General features: G+C 36.5%; 1 protein-coding gene across 2 annotated transcripts; it reads right to left on the reverse strand.

Moving 5' to 3' along the window:
* Positions 1 to 1464: 1464 nt before the first annotated feature.
* Positions 1465 to 15370, reverse strand: LOC128715931 (stathmin-1-A). Of its 2 annotated transcripts, XM_053810853.1 has the most exons (6): positions 15295 to 15370; positions 9976 to 10059; positions 3808 to 4163; positions 3537 to 3686; positions 2167 to 2322; positions 1465 to 1542 (listed from the first exon to the last, which is right to left on the reverse strand). In XM_053810853.1, the coding sequence occupies exons 1-6, from the start codon at positions 15368 to 15370 to the stop codon at positions 1465 to 1467; spliced, it is 900 nt and encodes a 299-aa protein (XP_053666828.1). The 2 variants fall into 2 exon arrangements, with proteins under 2 accessions (XP_053666828.1, XP_053666829.1); XM_053810854.1 differs by lacking the exons at positions 9976 to 10059; positions 15295 to 15370 and adding an exon at positions 8828 to 8855.
* Positions 15371 to 19265: the final 3895 nt, after the last annotated feature.

A 19265-nucleotide genomic window follows, 5' to 3' on the forward strand; every position in this document is an offset into this window, starting at 1 on the left:
TTTATGCTTCCATTATTCACGATCATTATTTTAGCCCGTTTTAGCCTGTTACAGCGAATATCCTTACACTTTCCAATTCATGCCGTTCCACAGATTCACTGTTGGATGTCGGGGCGTTGTCGATGCAAACACCACATTCGTTCAATTCCTGTTGGCTCTGCATTGATAAGTTCAGAGCGTATTAAATACTGCATTTGAGCATTTCAACCATCCTTTTCCATTCCTTATCTACCGGTTTCGTTCTTCAATGTTCCATACTGTGTTTTATTTTGCGCTTTTTAAGTCGTTGCAGCTGCCCACAGTGCAGTTAACATTGCCCTATACATGTTTATCTGTTATTTGCATACATACTTTTTTTTCCTATAGCAGTTTCTTTATGTGGTAAGAAAAGAAATTGGGAGAGGGCAAATATTTTGTTTCATTTTATGTTGTGTATTTATTTTGCTTCATTGTTTTTATCTCTATTTCTAGCTCCTGTTAGTATGTTATTAATCTTTATTTCACTGTTATTCTGAGTGTTTCTTGCGTTTCCTATTATGACATTGGGCAGAGATAAACTGAGATGTTGATACCGGTTCATTATTTCTTCTCTGGATTCAAACACAGTTTCACATTGAACTTCGAGCCTTTTAGAAAGGATTTGCCAAAGCAGGGCAGTACAAGGTAAATCTCTAGTTTGTCTTCTCATCGTTTGTGCCGGTTTGTTGAGCTTCGTACATCATACTTTATTTTTACCGTTTTATTCATCGCATTTTTCATTTACTTTTACTAGAACCGTTTGCTTTCTTTAGCGCTTCTGATTGAGATGTTTGTTGCTATGACGCTCATGTCTTGCTCTAGAACCTATCTTCAGATGACAATGATATTATGCGCAGTTTCATACCCGAAAATGCTACACTTTTTTAATAATTAAACAGTATTATGGTCGTCTTGACTGCTTAATACGGCTTCATGAGCTCCACTCGTTGCAGATCTTCAAGTTGATGTTCGTAATCTAACTATCTATCTGGTTCAATGCGCAATGCAAGATTTTCATTAGCAGCTTTATTTTTTCTTCTTGTTTATGCTGTGTTAGATAATGTTATTGATCGTGATCAGTTGGTTCTCGATTGACTAATTTTTTTTCACGTTCCATAACAGGTCATTGGCGTTTTCAAACGGTTTGCCAGCCCTTCTTCACAAGGGGATTTTCGATTTATTATTTGATTATAAATTTATAATTGTTAATTAAACATGGTTCATGCTACCAGCAGACTTCATAAAACATTCGTATTGGTTCATTAATTAAAACATAACTGGAGTTATAAAATAAGATATTTTGCGACCTTTGTTCTGCGTGTGCTTGCGCGATACATAAATTATGCAATCTTTACTTCCTTGTTAGTATTGGCGTATATTGTGTTCGCACGTGCGTGTGAGTGTTTGTTATTATTTCAAATTAATCCAAGCCGCGGATGTCTACACTTAACCAGACGAAGCCGTAACATCTGTCTTCTGAGCCAGAGCCGCCTTATTCTGACGAACCAATTCGGCACGTCGTTCCTGAAAAGAAATTGAATACAAATAACAATCACAAATTAGCTTGAATGCATCGCTATTGTAGAATATTAAAAGACGTTTGTAAAAACGTAAAAACTTTGCAAATACTCGCGTAATTTCCAAGAACAATGCTGGTAACAACAACAAGGGCAATGCGAAAGCTCATTATAACAGTAGTGACTATAGGCAAGAAAGTGTTCAATAATTATTTGTTTTCGAGCAATACAAAAAGTAATCATTATCATTGCTTGCTTATTACACTTCAAATATGCAAACCTCCATTACTATTCATTTCAAACGGAACAAATAATGGTAAATTTTATCACAAAAATGTATTCTTAAAACACAGTTCTTTGGAGTTCTTTGGAAAACGATGTTTAATTTTCAGATATACATTTTATAGATTGCTTTCATTGTGCATTGATGATTGTGCACGAACAGGAATAGAACACAATTATTATAAAATAATGATCAGAATGCCGAGAAACAACTCAAATGTATTGACTCAATTTACAAAAGCAGAGAAACATAGAAATCAAACAAACTAATAACAAATGAAGTTGTTAAAAAATCATAAAAAAATATTTACGTTACAAGCATTTGAAAGTAAAACTCAACGAAACCTACGTGCTTGCGAATGTTTTCCAATTTCTTCTGTAGTTCCTTTTCACGATTTTGCTCAGCGGTGGACAGCTTGTTTTCGATGACGCGCGTCTTTTCGGTGGTCTTTTGTGCTTCGGTCTGGTAGCAGGCTGCACGGACTTCATTCAACTTATCGGTGTTCTGTATGTGTGTTCCAGTTGTATATGTGTTTATTTATATGATGGTTAGGTGAGGTGATATAGAACAGAAATGATGAACGAAATGAAAAATGATTGTATTAATCGGACATGTATCAGTTCGTATCGAAAGATTCAGGGTGAGGAAAGACATTATAGGGTGAAACAAAATACCATTGAATGTATCGTTTAATTATAGTGAAAGGAAACCACACAAAAATTGATTATTGCCAGGAAATCGCGCCGAAATGTGATGTTTGCAAAAGGACAAATTTAACAGGCATGTTAGGTAAGAACGTGATCCATGGAACGTGTCGGTATATAAGGGGAGAACATTGTTCCGGAAACGATGCGGTTAGAAATGCGTGATGACGAGGTCCGTCAAAACAACATGTTGTGCAAATAAACCAACAGATATTAGAACAAACGACAGGCAACCATTTTCATCCATAATCCAGTCAGTCAACAAAAATGATATATCCACAATGAGACAATCAGAAAGGTCACAGCGAGGGCAAACAGAAAAACAATTAAATTGAGTTTTCATTGTCAACGACAGATGGTCGTAGCAGGTAAATAAAATCAATTAAACAGTTTGAAAAACACAATCACACAATTAAGCATATGAAACACCGAAAAAGCACGTTCAATATTTTATCCAATTTATCCGAAGGAAGAACATAAATAAGATGTCACATTTCGTTGACCATTGATCAATCGTGCAGAGCGTTTGATATTTAATCAGGAATTTGGATGATGAACAGAGATGTTAAATGAGGTGTTATTGTTACAGTTATTGTTTAGTGTTTGAATTCATTGGATGCAAGACAAGTCGACGATACGGATAATAGGACCCACACAAAAGTATTTGAAACCAACCGATGCATTACTCATTTATTGAATTGTATTGCATATTGCATTCATTCAACGTTTTTTTTGCAAGTTTGGTGTACACGCATGGTGATGCATGGTGGAAGAGTAAGTGTTACATGAATAAAAAGAAAAACAAAAAGAAAAACGAACAGAGACGAATGTAAGAAAACAAAAATTAACAAATAGGTCCATACATAACGCAGGACGACATACAACCAAGTTCATGTAAAATGCAATAAAAGAAGCACAAGGAAATGTGATAAACCAACCAGTGTCTTGACCTAACTCTAATACTCATTTTATAACACAAACTTGATTGATGCCGGATAGGGTCACAATACATACGTGTTCCTTTAGTCGATCCAGTATTTTCTTGATGTTATCGTCGCGAAGCGTTGCAGCATTTCGCAGTTTATCTTCGAGATGTTTTTGCAGCTCCTCGACCTTTTGCTGCTCCAAACTCTGTCTCGTCTTCTCAATATCGGCTGCGTGTGTCTGAAATGATACCAAATGCGACGTCAATAGCGAATCAATGTTTCAACAAATGTTAATGCGTCAGAAACAATCTTAATGCACAATCATTATTGCCAATTACTATCTAGCACCGCCTACGTACCTTTAGTTTTTCCTTTATTTCGGATATTTGTTGTTCTCGCTTTTCCTCATACTGTTCCATCTTGGTGTGCAGCACCTCCTTGGCATGTGTTTTGAATTCTTTGTCCAGCTCATCTTTCTTGCGAGAAGCCTCCTCGATTTTAGCCATTTTTGCCGACCAGTCAGCCATCTTCTTTGCCTCTAGAGATAGTCTGCGTTCTTCCGCAGCCTTTAGCTTTTCTTCGATCTCCTCGGCAGATACATTCTTGCCCTGAGTTGGTGGTAGCTTCGGCAATGCCACGTTAACTGCCGGCTCTGCAAGGATTACTTCATAGCACAGGCCGCCTTTCGATTTTTCCTGGCAACGAATCTCAGTGGCTGGAAGAAAATATCAAACAAAGAGTAGAAAGATTAAATTGAAGTCCTTCAAATTTATGTTGCTAATAGTTGAGCGTGCTAGCCGACTAACAAAATTGTTAAAGGTTCGAATCAATCCTAAAACAGTTTTTCAACTTCAGGAAGCAACTGAAACTAAGGAACTTTGTGAGAAAACAAACCAAAAATCACAGCAACTTCTACAATTGGAACTTCACACATAAGTAAAAAATCTTGAAAGTATCTGCTATGCAATGTTTCTCAGCAAACCATCAACTAACATGCGTACACCGAAGAGCGTGACATGGACACGATCGATAATTCTTCGTCAAAGCGTGCAACAGATTATTTATCTAAACGCAGCATCCTTTTCGTTTTCTTTGGCATATGTCCGTGCACAAGAAAAAACCGTTTTGTAAATTACGTTTTAATTTCTTCCTTGTTTGCATGCTATGGGACCATATTAAACACATTTGCCTCGTCAGGGATTACTGTTTAACGGGTTCCCAACACAAATGTATCCGAAATCCTATTTGCAATATATGGCCAATAGCCAATAAACCCAACCCATAAACCAATAGCCTCAAAAAAGAAATAAATGTTTTACTTATGGGCTCAGAGAGAATTTTATGTAGCAAATACCGTAAAAGTATCAAACCAAATACCGTGAATAAATGAAAACGGGTACATCAACGGATTGAATTTGTGCCTAATACGGGTTTTCAATATGTTCAAGTCAAGCCGGCCAACAATATACTCGTTTGCAAATGCTCAAAGCATTATTTTGTATTCTTGCGTGTCAAACATAACTTCAGCAGGCAGATTTACACAATTGAAACATTTTTATGTTTCAAATGAAGTCCCTCAAAAGATTTTACATCCTTTTTATGCAAGGAAGCCCAATCGAGTAAATAATCAATGCTTATGTTTGTCTACTGACATTTGACACCAGCACTGTAATTCAGACGGGTACATTCAACCTTACCAATTATATAGCTTTTTAAACAAGACATAAATTTGTTGGACATCCAAAAACATCTTTGTGCAATCATCATTCAGGGAGTAGTGATTTTTAGCTAATATGCTAATATTATATGCTAATTGCGCACATTTATACATTACAAAAACTACGTAATACTACAATATACTATTTTCCCGACGAATAAATGGTGTATAAAAGGAACATTTTCTTTCAACAGAAAACACCTACATACGCATACTGTCAAAGCTATAGCTACGGGCGATAGGTCGAAACGATATTGATTTTTCAACGCAGGATGTCATTTATCTCTGTTTTTTCTCGTCTTGTCAGCCTGGCTCTCATGCCTTTTCTACGACGATAACATACGTCCAGGGAAACAGGAAAATCCCGAACCGAACAATGAAATGAATGAAGTTATTGCATCTACTTGGCTGGCTGAGATGGTCTCAGCCTCTAAACGTGTCTGCTTGAAAGAAATTGCTTTTTGGTATTCGATGGAAGAATGAGGGTGCGAGAGATGCGGCACACGCCCGTCTTGCGGATGTATAGATTACATTATGGGCGCTTACTGTACGAATGCTCTTCGCCATAACAATTCGTATACAAGATTTTTTTTTTCATGTTACTCATATGTGATAATTGATGCATAACTGCGTAACTAATGTTATTTAAACAATTATATACCTATAAAAATAATTCAAATCCGCACAAAAATGATCGAACTATAGAAAACGAATTCCTTCATCAGTAATTCTCTAAACAAAACATGAGTTTCACATAATTATGACAGGAAGCACACTTCAATGATAGTTGATAAAAACATGTTCCTGTTACGGTACAATGTAATTGCATTTGTCGGGAACTAATTTCATTTATTCCAATGCGAGCAATTTGCAACCATCAATCAAAGTCATATCATTCTTTATTTATCAAATTAATTTTTCGTTACTGAAATTAGTGAAACCTGTTGTTTTTCCTCGCTACAACACATGTATTTTTAGTAGGAAATGAAAAATAAAATTTTGGATTGATCGTGTTTTAAACCCTCCCTAAAGTCCAGGTTTAACAGTAACCACCAGCATTGTTTACAACACGCCACATACACCTAATTTTAAAATCGTTTGAAATAATTAACTTCAGCTTAACGACTGTTATTTTCCAGGCAGTCAACACCCAAACTCCAACCTCTAGCCTCATAGCCTCACTTCACCATTCATACCATCTTTAATGTTTTGGATTTCAACTCAGCATTGCCGTGGACAATCAAAGTCGCGTTCCTTGTTGAGCAATTAAATACTGAAATAAAGCTCTCCAAGGATTCAACGGCCCATAGCAGCATCTGCTTTTTTCAGTCATTTTCTCTCTGGACCTGCTATTACTAGAAGGTTCATGTACCCAAACACAGGAAAACCCTAGAGTAGTCCTTCCATCCGTTCGTCTAGTCTGTGCAGGAAACAGAAAACTGGTGCGAAATGATGATTCACCTTCACAAAAGCACTCGTGTTGCTGTAATATTGTTTCACTCTCTTCCACTCGCTCGCTTTGCTACAAATGCAACCATTTCAAAATGGGACGGAAAACAGCAATAGACTTCATTAAATAATAAAATCCTCAAACGCCCCCAGCGGTTTTACTGGCCAAAGGAGAAGCACAATAAAAAAGGGAAAATAAGAAGATGATTTTCTTTTCAACCCTTTTAAGCGCAAAATAACCTATTTTTTTCGAAAGAACAGAGGATACCTTTCCTCGTGATGTATCTATTTTAAGGCACTTTTCTCTGCCAATTTTGCAGTGAAGCATAGAGAAATAATTCGACTAGAACAAAACCAAGGGAAGCTTACAACTTCGCAATAGCCTTTCGCAGTAGCCAAATGGTTCGCTACGTACATATCAAATGGTCTATTTTGGAAAGGTACATGCAAAAATTGTAAAATTTTATAAACACAATTTATCCGTATACAAAACAGAGACGTTTTACAATTTGGTGTATTTAATGTTCCAAAACGCATCTTTTACATTACTTATACAAGATGCTATTTGCGACTTCATTCTTATATGCATTATATTTTAATATTACAGACCATCCACTATCTTGTCTCACGTATTGTTTTATTGACAATATAATTTATATTTATTTGTTTTTATGTAATTGCAACTAGCCTAGACTTGGGAGATTGTGTTTTCCCACACTGATTTTGAACAAAATTCCCAAAGCCAAATTTTGGCTACCTTAGCTTATTTGAGCTACCTGATAAATCGATAAGACTTTTTGGATTCGATATAGCTAACTATAATTAATACGGCCGTAATGTGTTGCTCTCTAAGGTGACGACGGTTTTTATTGGTGAATACTTTCGGTGGCATTATGCTTCGACAAATATTCCTACCGACCTGGCAAACCGTATTCAAAATGCGCATAACGAAATAAGCAACTGTCGTGGTAACGTAATGGTATCCTGCAGCAAATATTAATTATAGCGGATGTTTGCTTCCGATAAATGTTATACGAACATTTGGTGAAGTGGGCATTAAGAAAATTGAATGAACAATGATATATTTTTTATTAGCATCCATTATATAATACTAAGTAAACTACTTAATGTATTAGACAAACAGGATTTTAACTGCAAATAAAGATGAATACTAATTCATTAAAAAGAAACAATTTCATTTTTCTGTATCTCTCATTATAGGGTATTCACATCTTCATATTTTATCGTTATGCTACTTAGAACAGACGTACTAACAATGGGGTAGATCACGCTCTAAGCCAGTTTTTTGTATGCGTTTTGACGTTTCCAGGCTTATCCGCCTGCAGCTCGCCATACAAATGGCAAGCCAAGTTAAGCCTAGGAAAGAAGGATTCGATTGGTTTCTCAATGAAAGTACCCAAGTACCCAAAACCCAAACTCGACAAATGTCAAAACAAAGAATTTTGCTAGCTGGTCTGAGCCAGGTTAGGCCATGTTTCCCGTGTGCGAAAAAGGTAAACAAATTTTTTTAACGAAAACTACTAAAAAACGATTATTTTAATAATCAGACTTGTATATTATTTCATTACATTGAAATTAAAATTAAATTACTAAACTTAAATCGATTTTCCTCAAATTGTAGTTTACAAAAATGATCCCTTGTGTCATTCTTTATGTCAAAATGCTATGTCCTTTACGAATCTGTACAGCATGATACACCCCGCTATCTAGATTATTTGGCAGATACAGGCTTAAAGCTTAAGCTTTCTAACTTTTGGGATGATCTACCCCAATGTTATAAAGCTTATAGATATAATTTACAAATTCTCGTCAATACAGGAAAAAATAATGAACGTTGAGCTGTAGTGAACGGAATAGTCAATAACATAATTCAATACACACATTACAAAATGGTACATTTTCAACCGCTTCTTCGTGATGTTAATCGACGACTGTCCTTGCCGCAAGAGTTGGGTGATTGATTAGCACAGATATTAAAATCACTTTACGAAGATCAAAAATTCAAATGTAGTCGTTACATTCCATCTCTTGCGGCATGTGCGGATTTTATGGGTATTTTACTTTCAAGTAATGTTAAATAATATGTATTGAAAATAAAGCACTAATGAATCATTCATCAAAATCCCTCATGAATAAATTCTTAAAATTGATTCGGCTAATGATGAAGAATCATTCAAAATTCAGCATTCAACATTCAACATTCATACATGCATTCAACATTATATTGATGCTCTTGTGACCCGTCGTCAAAACAAAAACGCATATTGACTTCAAATTTTCTTGAATATACAATTACAATTACAATACAATTATAAAATACAGCCGTTATTATTATATTAAATAAAATAAATAACAATTTAAAAATATATACATCACACCACTAACAGATATACATTACAAAATACAAAAGCCAATCGATAAAAAAATTAAGCCCCTTCACCCAATGGTTCAAAACATGAAGAGTGAGAAGAAAGTGCCTCGATCGATTTCCTTCAAATAAAGTCGACCGACAACGATACGCATAGACTGTAGTAAAAACTAACAATTCGCTTGCGTGACCAGACGTATTGGCTAGACACTATTCGATGTTCTATTCTCGGGCACTCGTTTGTCAACGTGGCGACAATTCCACAAATACTATAAGCAAAACTGAAATATGGCTTCAATTTGTGCAGATTCAGCGACAACAATATTTTTAAACAATATAGACTGTTTAGCAATATACAAGGTGGTGGTAGAGTTCTATAGCGAGATACAAAATGTTAAATCAATCATATCGAAAGGTACCAATTAAGGTATAACTTTGAAAAACAATACTATTACTAAGAGTGTTAAATAAATTCTCATAAAACATAACAAACATTCTATTGCAATAAACAAATGTCTATTTTAAAATTTTAATAATTACTAATTTATTTGACAGTTTCCCTTTGCAAATGTGTAATATTTATGGAGAATATGTTTATTGAAAAACATAACTCGTGTTTCCACATTACTGAATTATACCTAAATGAAAATGATTGCATCGCTAGCGATACTATGCGAATCTTATTATATTTCTTCTTTCATTTTCTTAGGTGAAAAATTTAGTAGGTATAATATAAAATAATTGGGGCGGCCCGGTGGCATAATGGTAGCGGCACCGGTCTTCACACGAACGAACCGGACCAAAATCCCATCCGGACCAATCCCCCGTAGCAAGGACTGACTATCCGGCTAGATGGTAAAATAAGTTGATACGGCCAGGCCGATCTAACAAAAATAAAAAATATAAAATAATGAAAAAAACATGCACAATTCTGAAGCACTTTATCGTACATAACATATTTCTTATACTTACTTATAAATTTCACTTTTTTTGACGCTTTTGGCTGTTTGGTCCGTGTTTTAGTGGGTTTTTTTGTTGGAGCAGATCGTCGATTAACTGCATAAGTGAGGTAATGGATGATTTTGACAAAATCCAGCAGTCGATATATTTCACACAGCAAGTGTTAGTATAGAGTATGATGCGTTATAAATTCAGTTAATACCGTGAAAACTTGCTTGTCGTACAGACCAAAATGAAGTTTATTTTATTTAGAAAACTTTGGACAACAAAGATTGAATTGTGAAATTAAAATATGAAAACAGAAAACGAAATATTACGCTTATTAAGTATGGAATAACATTAATTCTTACCAAATTTTTTAACAGTCTATTATTAAAGTCAGTTCATCGTTACGTACACCATATTTTAACGTCTGAATCCACCTTTAACTGTCTATTATTATTGTTACGTATCAGTCTATTATTAAAGTCAGTTCGTCGTTACGTTGACCATATTTTAGCGTCTGAATCCACCTTAAACTGAATATCCTGAATTTATCAACAAATTACCATTATTGCTCACTCCACCGGGAGAAATAAATGAATAACTATTTTATCAACCTCAATTTCACATACATTTTCATGCGTTCAACACATTCACATAAAACCATCTTCAATCTCAGTGTGACTACGGCACACTCTCGTAAACACCTACAAACTAACCGCTAACGACAAACATGAAATTGTCCTGCAGGGAAACGTTAAGGGTATTCCGTTTGCTGTGAAGCATTCAGCAAGCTAATTCGATTTGACCATCATTTCCCCTTTGTGACAATTCCAGGGAATAGTTCGTTCATTAATTCCATTTTCTCTTCAGTGCTATCACCAACCAGTGAGACTATAGATGCAGCACGGTACACGGCTAATAGAGACCATGGCATACCGAACGGTCTCTCGGAAAAATAGCAATGTCTGGCTCCCAATGAGCCAATGAAAAATTTAGTGTCGAAAACACCCTACCTGAGCGATCCCAAAAAGCTAATGACGGAAATTCGGAACCATCGCTGCATCATTTACCACTGTCGAGATCGATAAATGATTCGAGGAGAACAGAACACAGGATTTAAGGATTCATTGAAACCTATTGAATGACCTATTGTGATTATTTATCTGATGATTTACAATGTTTTACACTTTGCGCAATTGTTATTGTTCTGAAAGTAAAGAAATTCCTAATAACAGAAGTTCGTGTATTTCGTTCCTTACCACCTTCTATAGACTTACGGGCCTCCTCCGTTTTAATATTTGTAATATTTGTATTATATTCTTTAAAATTATGTACTTCAAGTAGGTTCAAAAAGCAGCAATCGCTGAGTGCTTTCCATAAATTGCTCGTGAAACAATCGTATCTCATACGTAGATCTGTTTTCATGCTGAACATACTGCATTATGACAATATTCAATTTAATTGAAATTTTAAGTCTCTTGCATGGAGAGCTGCACTTCCCGAATAAATGTCGAACATTTAATTCTGGTGGTTCTATCACCCGGGGTTTAATTATTCATGAACAAATATATGTATTCGCGACAGATTATCATTTGTATACATTTTTACCACTAACCTTGACGAAACTGAACTCGATTCACAATCATCTGCAGTGCTCAAATGTTGATCCATTTCTAAATCTGCTGGACAAGTACCAAACTTTTTGTTGAAAACGGCGATTTTCGTTGTATACCAGCATAATTAGATGGCCAAATCACTACAATCGTACCTTTTATTCTATGCGAAGCACATGCTTTTCTTCGTAATAAAGCAAAAATATGTTTTCAAGGGAGATTAACGCCATACAATCAAAGTGTCGTTTTTAATTACGGTCTAATGTAAACTGATTATGTAAGTCTGTAGTGAAATTGGGGATGTAATAAGAACATCATTGAGCAAAAAAAATTGCATTTTTAATTAACGTACTATGCATTTCTTACACAAAGTAATCCTTTCACCATAATTCAGATTAAGAAGGAATAATCAATACATAAATAAAATCTAGCATGGTCTCTTGGATAGTACTATATGGACACTTATATTAAGTTAATCAGTTAGTTTTTAATTCTACATAACGGGAAAACACACTTTAAAACATAAATTAGAAACAAAGCGACTCCGCAGCGTCAGTGCTATACATGTATCACGTGTGATGAGTCACACACTATCAAATGGCACCATGCATTGCTGTATGTCCTCTTGATCGGCGCCCAAGTATTTTCTCCATAACTCCCACTTCTTGCTTTGCTACCCCAACAACCCTGCAAGTACCAATCATGCCTTCCAAGTGTGATAGTCGGATGCCTGCAGGAAAGGGTTGTTGCCTCCAACTGCAAACCCGACAGCTGTGGCTCCAATTCTGCGTCAGCAAGTTGATTTTCCCCCATGGAACTGCTTACTAATTCCACCCTATAGGGCATCAGCCACAGTGGAGTCACAAGCGTGCATAGGTAAAAACTGAAACTTTTCACCTATGAGCTCATTTATATCCTCAACACTAACTCGGGGGCAAAGATGGGATAAAAAAAACTGCGGTGCCTAGAAATTGCATTCCAGTTAGGACCAAATGTTCGAGGCCACCGAAAGTAAGCGAAAGAGGGGACGACACGGTAGAATTAAAACATGGAAGCGGTTATAACGTTCGTGCAGCATGAAATTCATACTGCATACTTGCGTATTATGTATTTGTTACTCCTTTAGTCACATATACTACAACGCACTCACCGTAGGTTGCACTGCAGCTAGAAACTCGTGTATACAAAAAAAAAAGGAATGGAAACGCATCGTGTAGTGGAGCCATCAAGGATTGCAAAAGTTCTTATTAAAACATATAACCGCCTCGTGACTCACGAGAAAAGACCGGTAAACATTATTACCAATACTACCATACTGGATAATTCTACTACACATTCAAATGGGCACCATGTTCCGTAATGCACATCTCAAAACATCAGACCGAGTGGTCCTTTTCGCGGTGCTGTAGACACAAAACCCCTCTTATCGCGACTCTTGGTGATCACAATTTTCATTACCAGTACGATGTGTGTTAATCGTATTTTTAGTACCGCATAAACATGAGCCGCACAAACACACAACATCAAATGAAATTTGCAGGTACTAAGGCCTGACTTCCATTTAGACTGACAGCTGAATTATGCGAATAAAAAAAAAACTAAAACAGCTCAAGCGAAACTGACACAAAAAATACATACCAACAGTTCTACTTGCTTCGGTATGCTCTGGCGGTAGCGTAAATACGTCGAGGAAATTTTTGATCGAATTTGGCAACATGCCATCCGTTTCGTGGACCCAACAATTTGAAAACAAGATAATTTTGGAAGGATCGATTTTTGCGAGATTTACGAAGAAGAAAGAGCAACCGAAAAGCTGAACTTTGGTCTATGTCCATGACGAACAGGGTTGGGAGGTTAGAAATGACTCACGAAATTAGTATTTCCTGTATAGTAGTATTAGTATTTCCAACTTTACATCACATAACTTATCGCTATGATCAATAAGTATCTTTGTTTTAATTTCAAGATCGGTTTATGTTATTTAGAATTCAAAATAACTTTCAAATATAATCAAAATTCCGTTAAGTTAACTACATGGTTGTTAAATTATTTCACATCATTATGCACAACATATAGCAACGTATTTCATTTATGAACATTCATCAGCAAGTCCATGAAAATTGCAATTACTTTCTCCTAAATAAACAGTGTCATTTTTCAAACGCCATTAAATCACAATTGAGAAGAACAGCTTGTTTTATGAGAAAAAGTCTGTAACATCGTTAACAGAGCAGTGCGAAAAAGGAATCTAGAAGGGAAAAAGTGGCAGCATTACCACAAGAGTGCCTTCTTTGCCTATCAGCTGATGTACGTGGCCGGCATCACTGAGTACCTTCTTTTACTGATGAGTCGATTGTACTGATCCTACCAAAGAAGATCCAACATTGAAGGTGACTTTCGACAAACACAAACAGTGAGTGAATGAGTTAGTGAATTTGAAAATCTAACTCATCATAATTCTTTATTTCTTTGAACTTTTCTTTCAATTTGATTTTTTTTGTTTGGAATGATTAAGGCGTACTTTTAATCATACATCAATACAACTATATTAAAAATACACGTTTTTTGTTAAGCTTACTACTTTGCTTTCGTTCAAACTTGATTTGCCAGTGGCATTTAAAATTGAACAAATTATACAAGATAAATAAGACGCCTTTTAGGAAACCTTATACATAAATTGTTTTTTAAAACCATAAAATACCAACCCAGTTCAACTTTGCCGTAAAAATTATGTTCAGTGAATTTATTATTTCCACGAGACGGAAAAAAGCGGATGCCGGCTTCAGGGCACCAAAGCTGGAAAAATCGAAGCGGATGGCAGTAAAAAAGAAACCGAGACGACGCAGTCGAAGACGATAAAACGGCTTCGAAGCAACCCGACCGACCGACCGTCGTCTGTGCTCTTGGATGAGTCATCCGCAGGCTCGTCCAGCAGACATCCAAGGGCCAAAAAAGGCAAGAGCCCTCTGAACCAACCAAAAACGACTAGTGTTTCTTATTTATTTTGTGCACATAAAGTTATATAATCCTACCGTCGATGCTACCTTCATTACCTTCCTTCGTGTTTCAGCGTCGTGAAAATCGAAACTACGTGTGCCATATAAAAAAAACAGTTCCTCTGTTTCTTTCTCTTATCCACTAAACCTCCCACTCCCTTCCCTGCTCCAGAGACGGTAGAAATTGCGAACAAATGCGTGGCTTTTGGAGCAAAACTCTGCTTCGCAGACAACGAATTTTATTACTTATTCATGGTCACTAGTGACCACTTGGACAACAAAGTTTTAGGAGGTTTCTGCCCTTGATAGCAGCTGTAGTACTTGTTTATCCTTCGAATTTGCTGAATTAATACAAAATCTAACTCATATTGTTTTATCCGGAAGTTTTATCTACAAATGATTGACTGGAGGGATGTACGTTAATTTCAAGTTTACGTCATTCGTCGTTTGTCAACTAATAACTTAAAGTTCATTTCAAAATAATATTGTCTGAAAATAATATAAAATAACTTCACGACGCCCAAACAACTTTTCACAAGTATTTTTAATCGGTAAAGGATATGCAGAGACGTGAAATGAAGTAGACATGATGCAGGGCTTATTTTCATCATCCATCATTGGCCACTCCTACAGGACATACATCGCCGCAAAAACCGACTGCAAGCATCTCCTTAACTGCGTAATCCATTTCACATCCAGCCATTTTCCTTCAATTGGTTAGATAAGATATCTCTTACCTGCCGGCAACACAGGAGCTCGGCACGTATGGCAGAAGCACTGCATCACGGAATCTCGCACTAATCCAATCAACATTTTGTAGACTATAAAATTTAGCTTACGACTGTAGAAAGAATATTGAACACGTACACTAGGGCAGTTTTACACTTTTGATGTGGTAATTTTTTGGTTTTTATCCAGTATTCTGTAGAGTACACTATGTTGGTATTATGAAATTATTGCACTGTGAATACCACACCTTTTCGGTAAGAAAAATAAACTTTAAAGAATCATCCGATTTTCTCGGTTGAGATGGATTCTATCCTACTGAAATACCTAAAGTAAATTCGAATATTATGTTCAGTATGTCACTATTGGATATCCTTTAATGGTTATAATATCGACACATGTCCCACAGCTATCCTCTTATCGGCACTGACTGGCAAAGAGGTATAGATATTCAAGTTCAATTATAGCTACACTTCGAATAGATATACCTTTCTACCCTTTTTTGGGTTCGAATTTTAAGGAGTTCACTTGTTCGCATAGATTGCAACTACAAGTTGCAGTAAGTAAGTAGAATTTCCACTGCGGCTATGCAGTATCTTATATGTAGACCATCCGTAAGAAATCTCAAACCAAAGAAACACCGAAGGGAACTGAACCGATAATCAAACGTCAATTGGAAGTTCTGGTGAATCCTGCCTTCAATATGTCTCTATGAGTTTGCAGGCACCGGCACCTGTGTGTCTGTATTCTGGTTGTAAAATGAGCTTTTCCTCCAATACCGGTGCCTGACTCATTTATAACACATACACATGAACAGCTTCGAAAACCGAAAGAAAAGCGAAAGGATAATCAAGATTCGTTTTGAGCCGATCAACTGCCAGCTTGGAAAGCTGTCAGTGCCGTGAACAGTATACGCATGCACTAACAAACACTCTTCCCCACCACCATAGCGCCACGTACACCTCATCCAAGCTACGAGCCTCAGCAGTCCAGGGCGGGGCATTTTTCAAAGAAGCTTGTTTGCTATAACTGTCATACTGTAGCCAAAAACGTGAAATATAATTCGGCATATCTGCTAGAATGTATCAGTTGATATTAGAAACTGATTGAAGCTATTAGCTAATGACATGATTTCTTTTTATACGACTTAAAAACTAATATGCCAAACAAATATGAACAATTAAATGAGAAATAAACCAAATTTATCAAATATTACAAATAGATTAGTTGAGGTCAAATGAAAAGAATCACTTGCATTAGCATACGTTGGTCTTCTTGTTTGTACAATATTTATACTCAAGTGTATGGCTTATCCAATAGTAGTCCATTACATGCAACAGAACAACCGATGCTCAATTACAATTGTAGCTTTCCTCGTATGCTGAGAATACGTATAGCGAAGTCACTTGCTCTCCTGTTTTCGCAAATATATTTTTTGTAAAATTTTCCAGCCTTTAGCTTTCTTTTTCCCACACGCACACCACCACAATCCGTACCGTACGGGAAAACACCACACAGTGTAGAAAACACTCTTGTACTTTCAATACAACCACCTCACGGTTCGACGTCTAAACCAGGACTGTGCTATGCGACCAGCATTCGGCGAAGGAATCTTAAAGTAGTGTGAATGATCCGCAGCGGAAAACTGACAGCATTTTCCTTCCCGTACATCCCTTTCCTTTCCATTCGAGCGAACCGGCTGTCTCGAATGTTGCTGTCACTGTCTAGCAGCCAGTATGCTTTCCCCCACAAGTGCACCACGATTTACCTTTATGTCAAGCGAGAGGTTTTTTTTTGTTGTACGACACACGAAGGACATCTGTGCGAAGGAAAATCGATCGATATCCTACGTCCAGTGTGAATCTTTTTCCAACACTACTATACACCCGACAGACTACAAGTCCGTACACAGCTCGCAGTTTTAGCGATTATTTTCTGCGCAGGACGAGCTTTTATTCATCGGTGTTTGCGTTTACAGGAAATGCTGTCGTCCCCATAACGCACACATACAAATATTTACGCACGCGACCCCTTATGTTAAGGGTACATGCTCGTAAACAACCTGGAAATCCTCGAAACCAGCAGCCGGTTTTATTGGCTTTTTTTAATCTTGCTCCAGCCGATCGGATACTTAGTTGCAGTGGCGACTGCGATGAAGTCTTCTTTCATTTTATCTACTGATGACATGGCATTTGCTTCAGTTAAGGATATGATCAATGAAGCTTACTAATGGGAGAATCATTTTTACTTGCAAAGTCCCCATCGATCCAAAACATTTTGTATGCATTGAAAAGTGCGTTTTGTTCTTCTTTTTATCGACACAATAACTTCAATAGGTCTAAGGCTCGTCATTTCTGGCTTTGACTTTATTTACCCGTAGTTAGATAGTCAGTACGGCGGACGCGGTATTGGTTTGGATGGGATATTGGACAAGCGCTGTATCGTGTGAAGACCGGTTCCGCTTCCAACATATCACTAACTTATAGCCGACCCAGGCGGAAAAATGCTTAGGTGTACTAATAGTTAGAAAAAACATTGCCTTTCTTGACCTTTGTTTTGCATCAAGTGAAATGCATCCATTTCCTTGAAAACATTTAACGCGAATAGTCAATATTGCTGATTTGTATGTAAAGCTACACAATATTTCAACTTACGATATGAATCAATCAATTCATTAAAAAACACCCAACATTGGTGCCAGTCGGCCACTCACAACTTCCCTTTGAATGAGACGACGCCAAGTCGGACGGCACACACTATATTATTAGAACACTCCTTTCCTACCCATGCAATGCTACCGTTACCCCACACTATGGAATTGGCTACATTGCGTTGTCGTTTATGTTCCCTCGTCCTCCATTTCATACAAAGGACAACGTCCAGCTATGCACTGAGGCAAGTGCATTTATGTAAAAGCAACAAACTCCTTTAGGAATTAACACACTATCGTTTGGTAACATCATCAGCTTGGCACCCACGACGTAGTGAGCGTATGTAGAATGATACGGAATAAAATTTACAATCTCTATTTAGTCAATATTATCACATACACGTTTTAAGATATAATAACGAAATCAAATGCATAAGATGAATCAAACAGTGTTTTTTTCAGATTTGAAAATTCATTTAGCGAAGAGACAAATGTAATGCAATGACGTTATATTTATATTTTTTTTCAATCTACTTTAGATTTAGTTACTTTAATGTTCCTTAATGCGCTCGACCGTAATCGACGTAATTCGTATCGTAATTAAAAGACTGCTGCAGCAGGCCAAGACCGCCAAGCGGTTGTAGCACCGGATAAGTGAGTAAGTAAGTTTTAAAAAGGCTTAAATAATGTGTATTTTTCAGTCGCTGATTCTATTTGCCTGGCCATTTCATAGTATATAATAGTTTTAATGAAAATCGATTAAATCTTAGTATGAACTGATATTTTTGTCTGAAGTGGAAGAATTGGAATTGGATAATCCCAGCACTAACGTCTTAACTTCTTTTTTTTGTGTGTCTAGTAGATGCAAGATTAGAAAATATAATCAAAAATATAAGATAACTATTTTATTTTATTAAGATTTCGCAGGAGCAGTTCAAAGGACTCTCGGAATAGATCGAGACCGCTAAACAGTTTATATAATTAATGATTTCATCATTCCAAGGACATATCTAGTCTTTATATCGATTAGCTATTTTCGCAATTTTGAGAATTTTTTCAGAAATTAAGTCTAATCGTTGTCTATAGATACAAATGAATGTAAAAAAAACTCAAAAAATGTAAAACAAGACGCACATCAATCATGACCAAACTAGCATGAGTTGTGATTCCACTTAATTTTCAATTAAATAAATCTAATACCACTTAAACCAACCCCAACATATCCAATTCGAGCGGACGGACCTATCACCACAGACAACTGCTTGTACTGTTTTTTTTATGTACACATAGCTACTCAACGTTATCACGCTGCCTGGCGAGACTTGTGATCCA

This window comes from Anopheles marshallii, chromosome 3 (assembly GCF_943734725.1).
Source record: "Anopheles marshallii chromosome 3, idAnoMarsDA_429_01, whole genome shotgun sequence".
NCBI classification, from domain to species: Eukaryota; Metazoa; Arthropoda; class Insecta; order Diptera; family Culicidae; genus Anopheles; species Anopheles marshallii.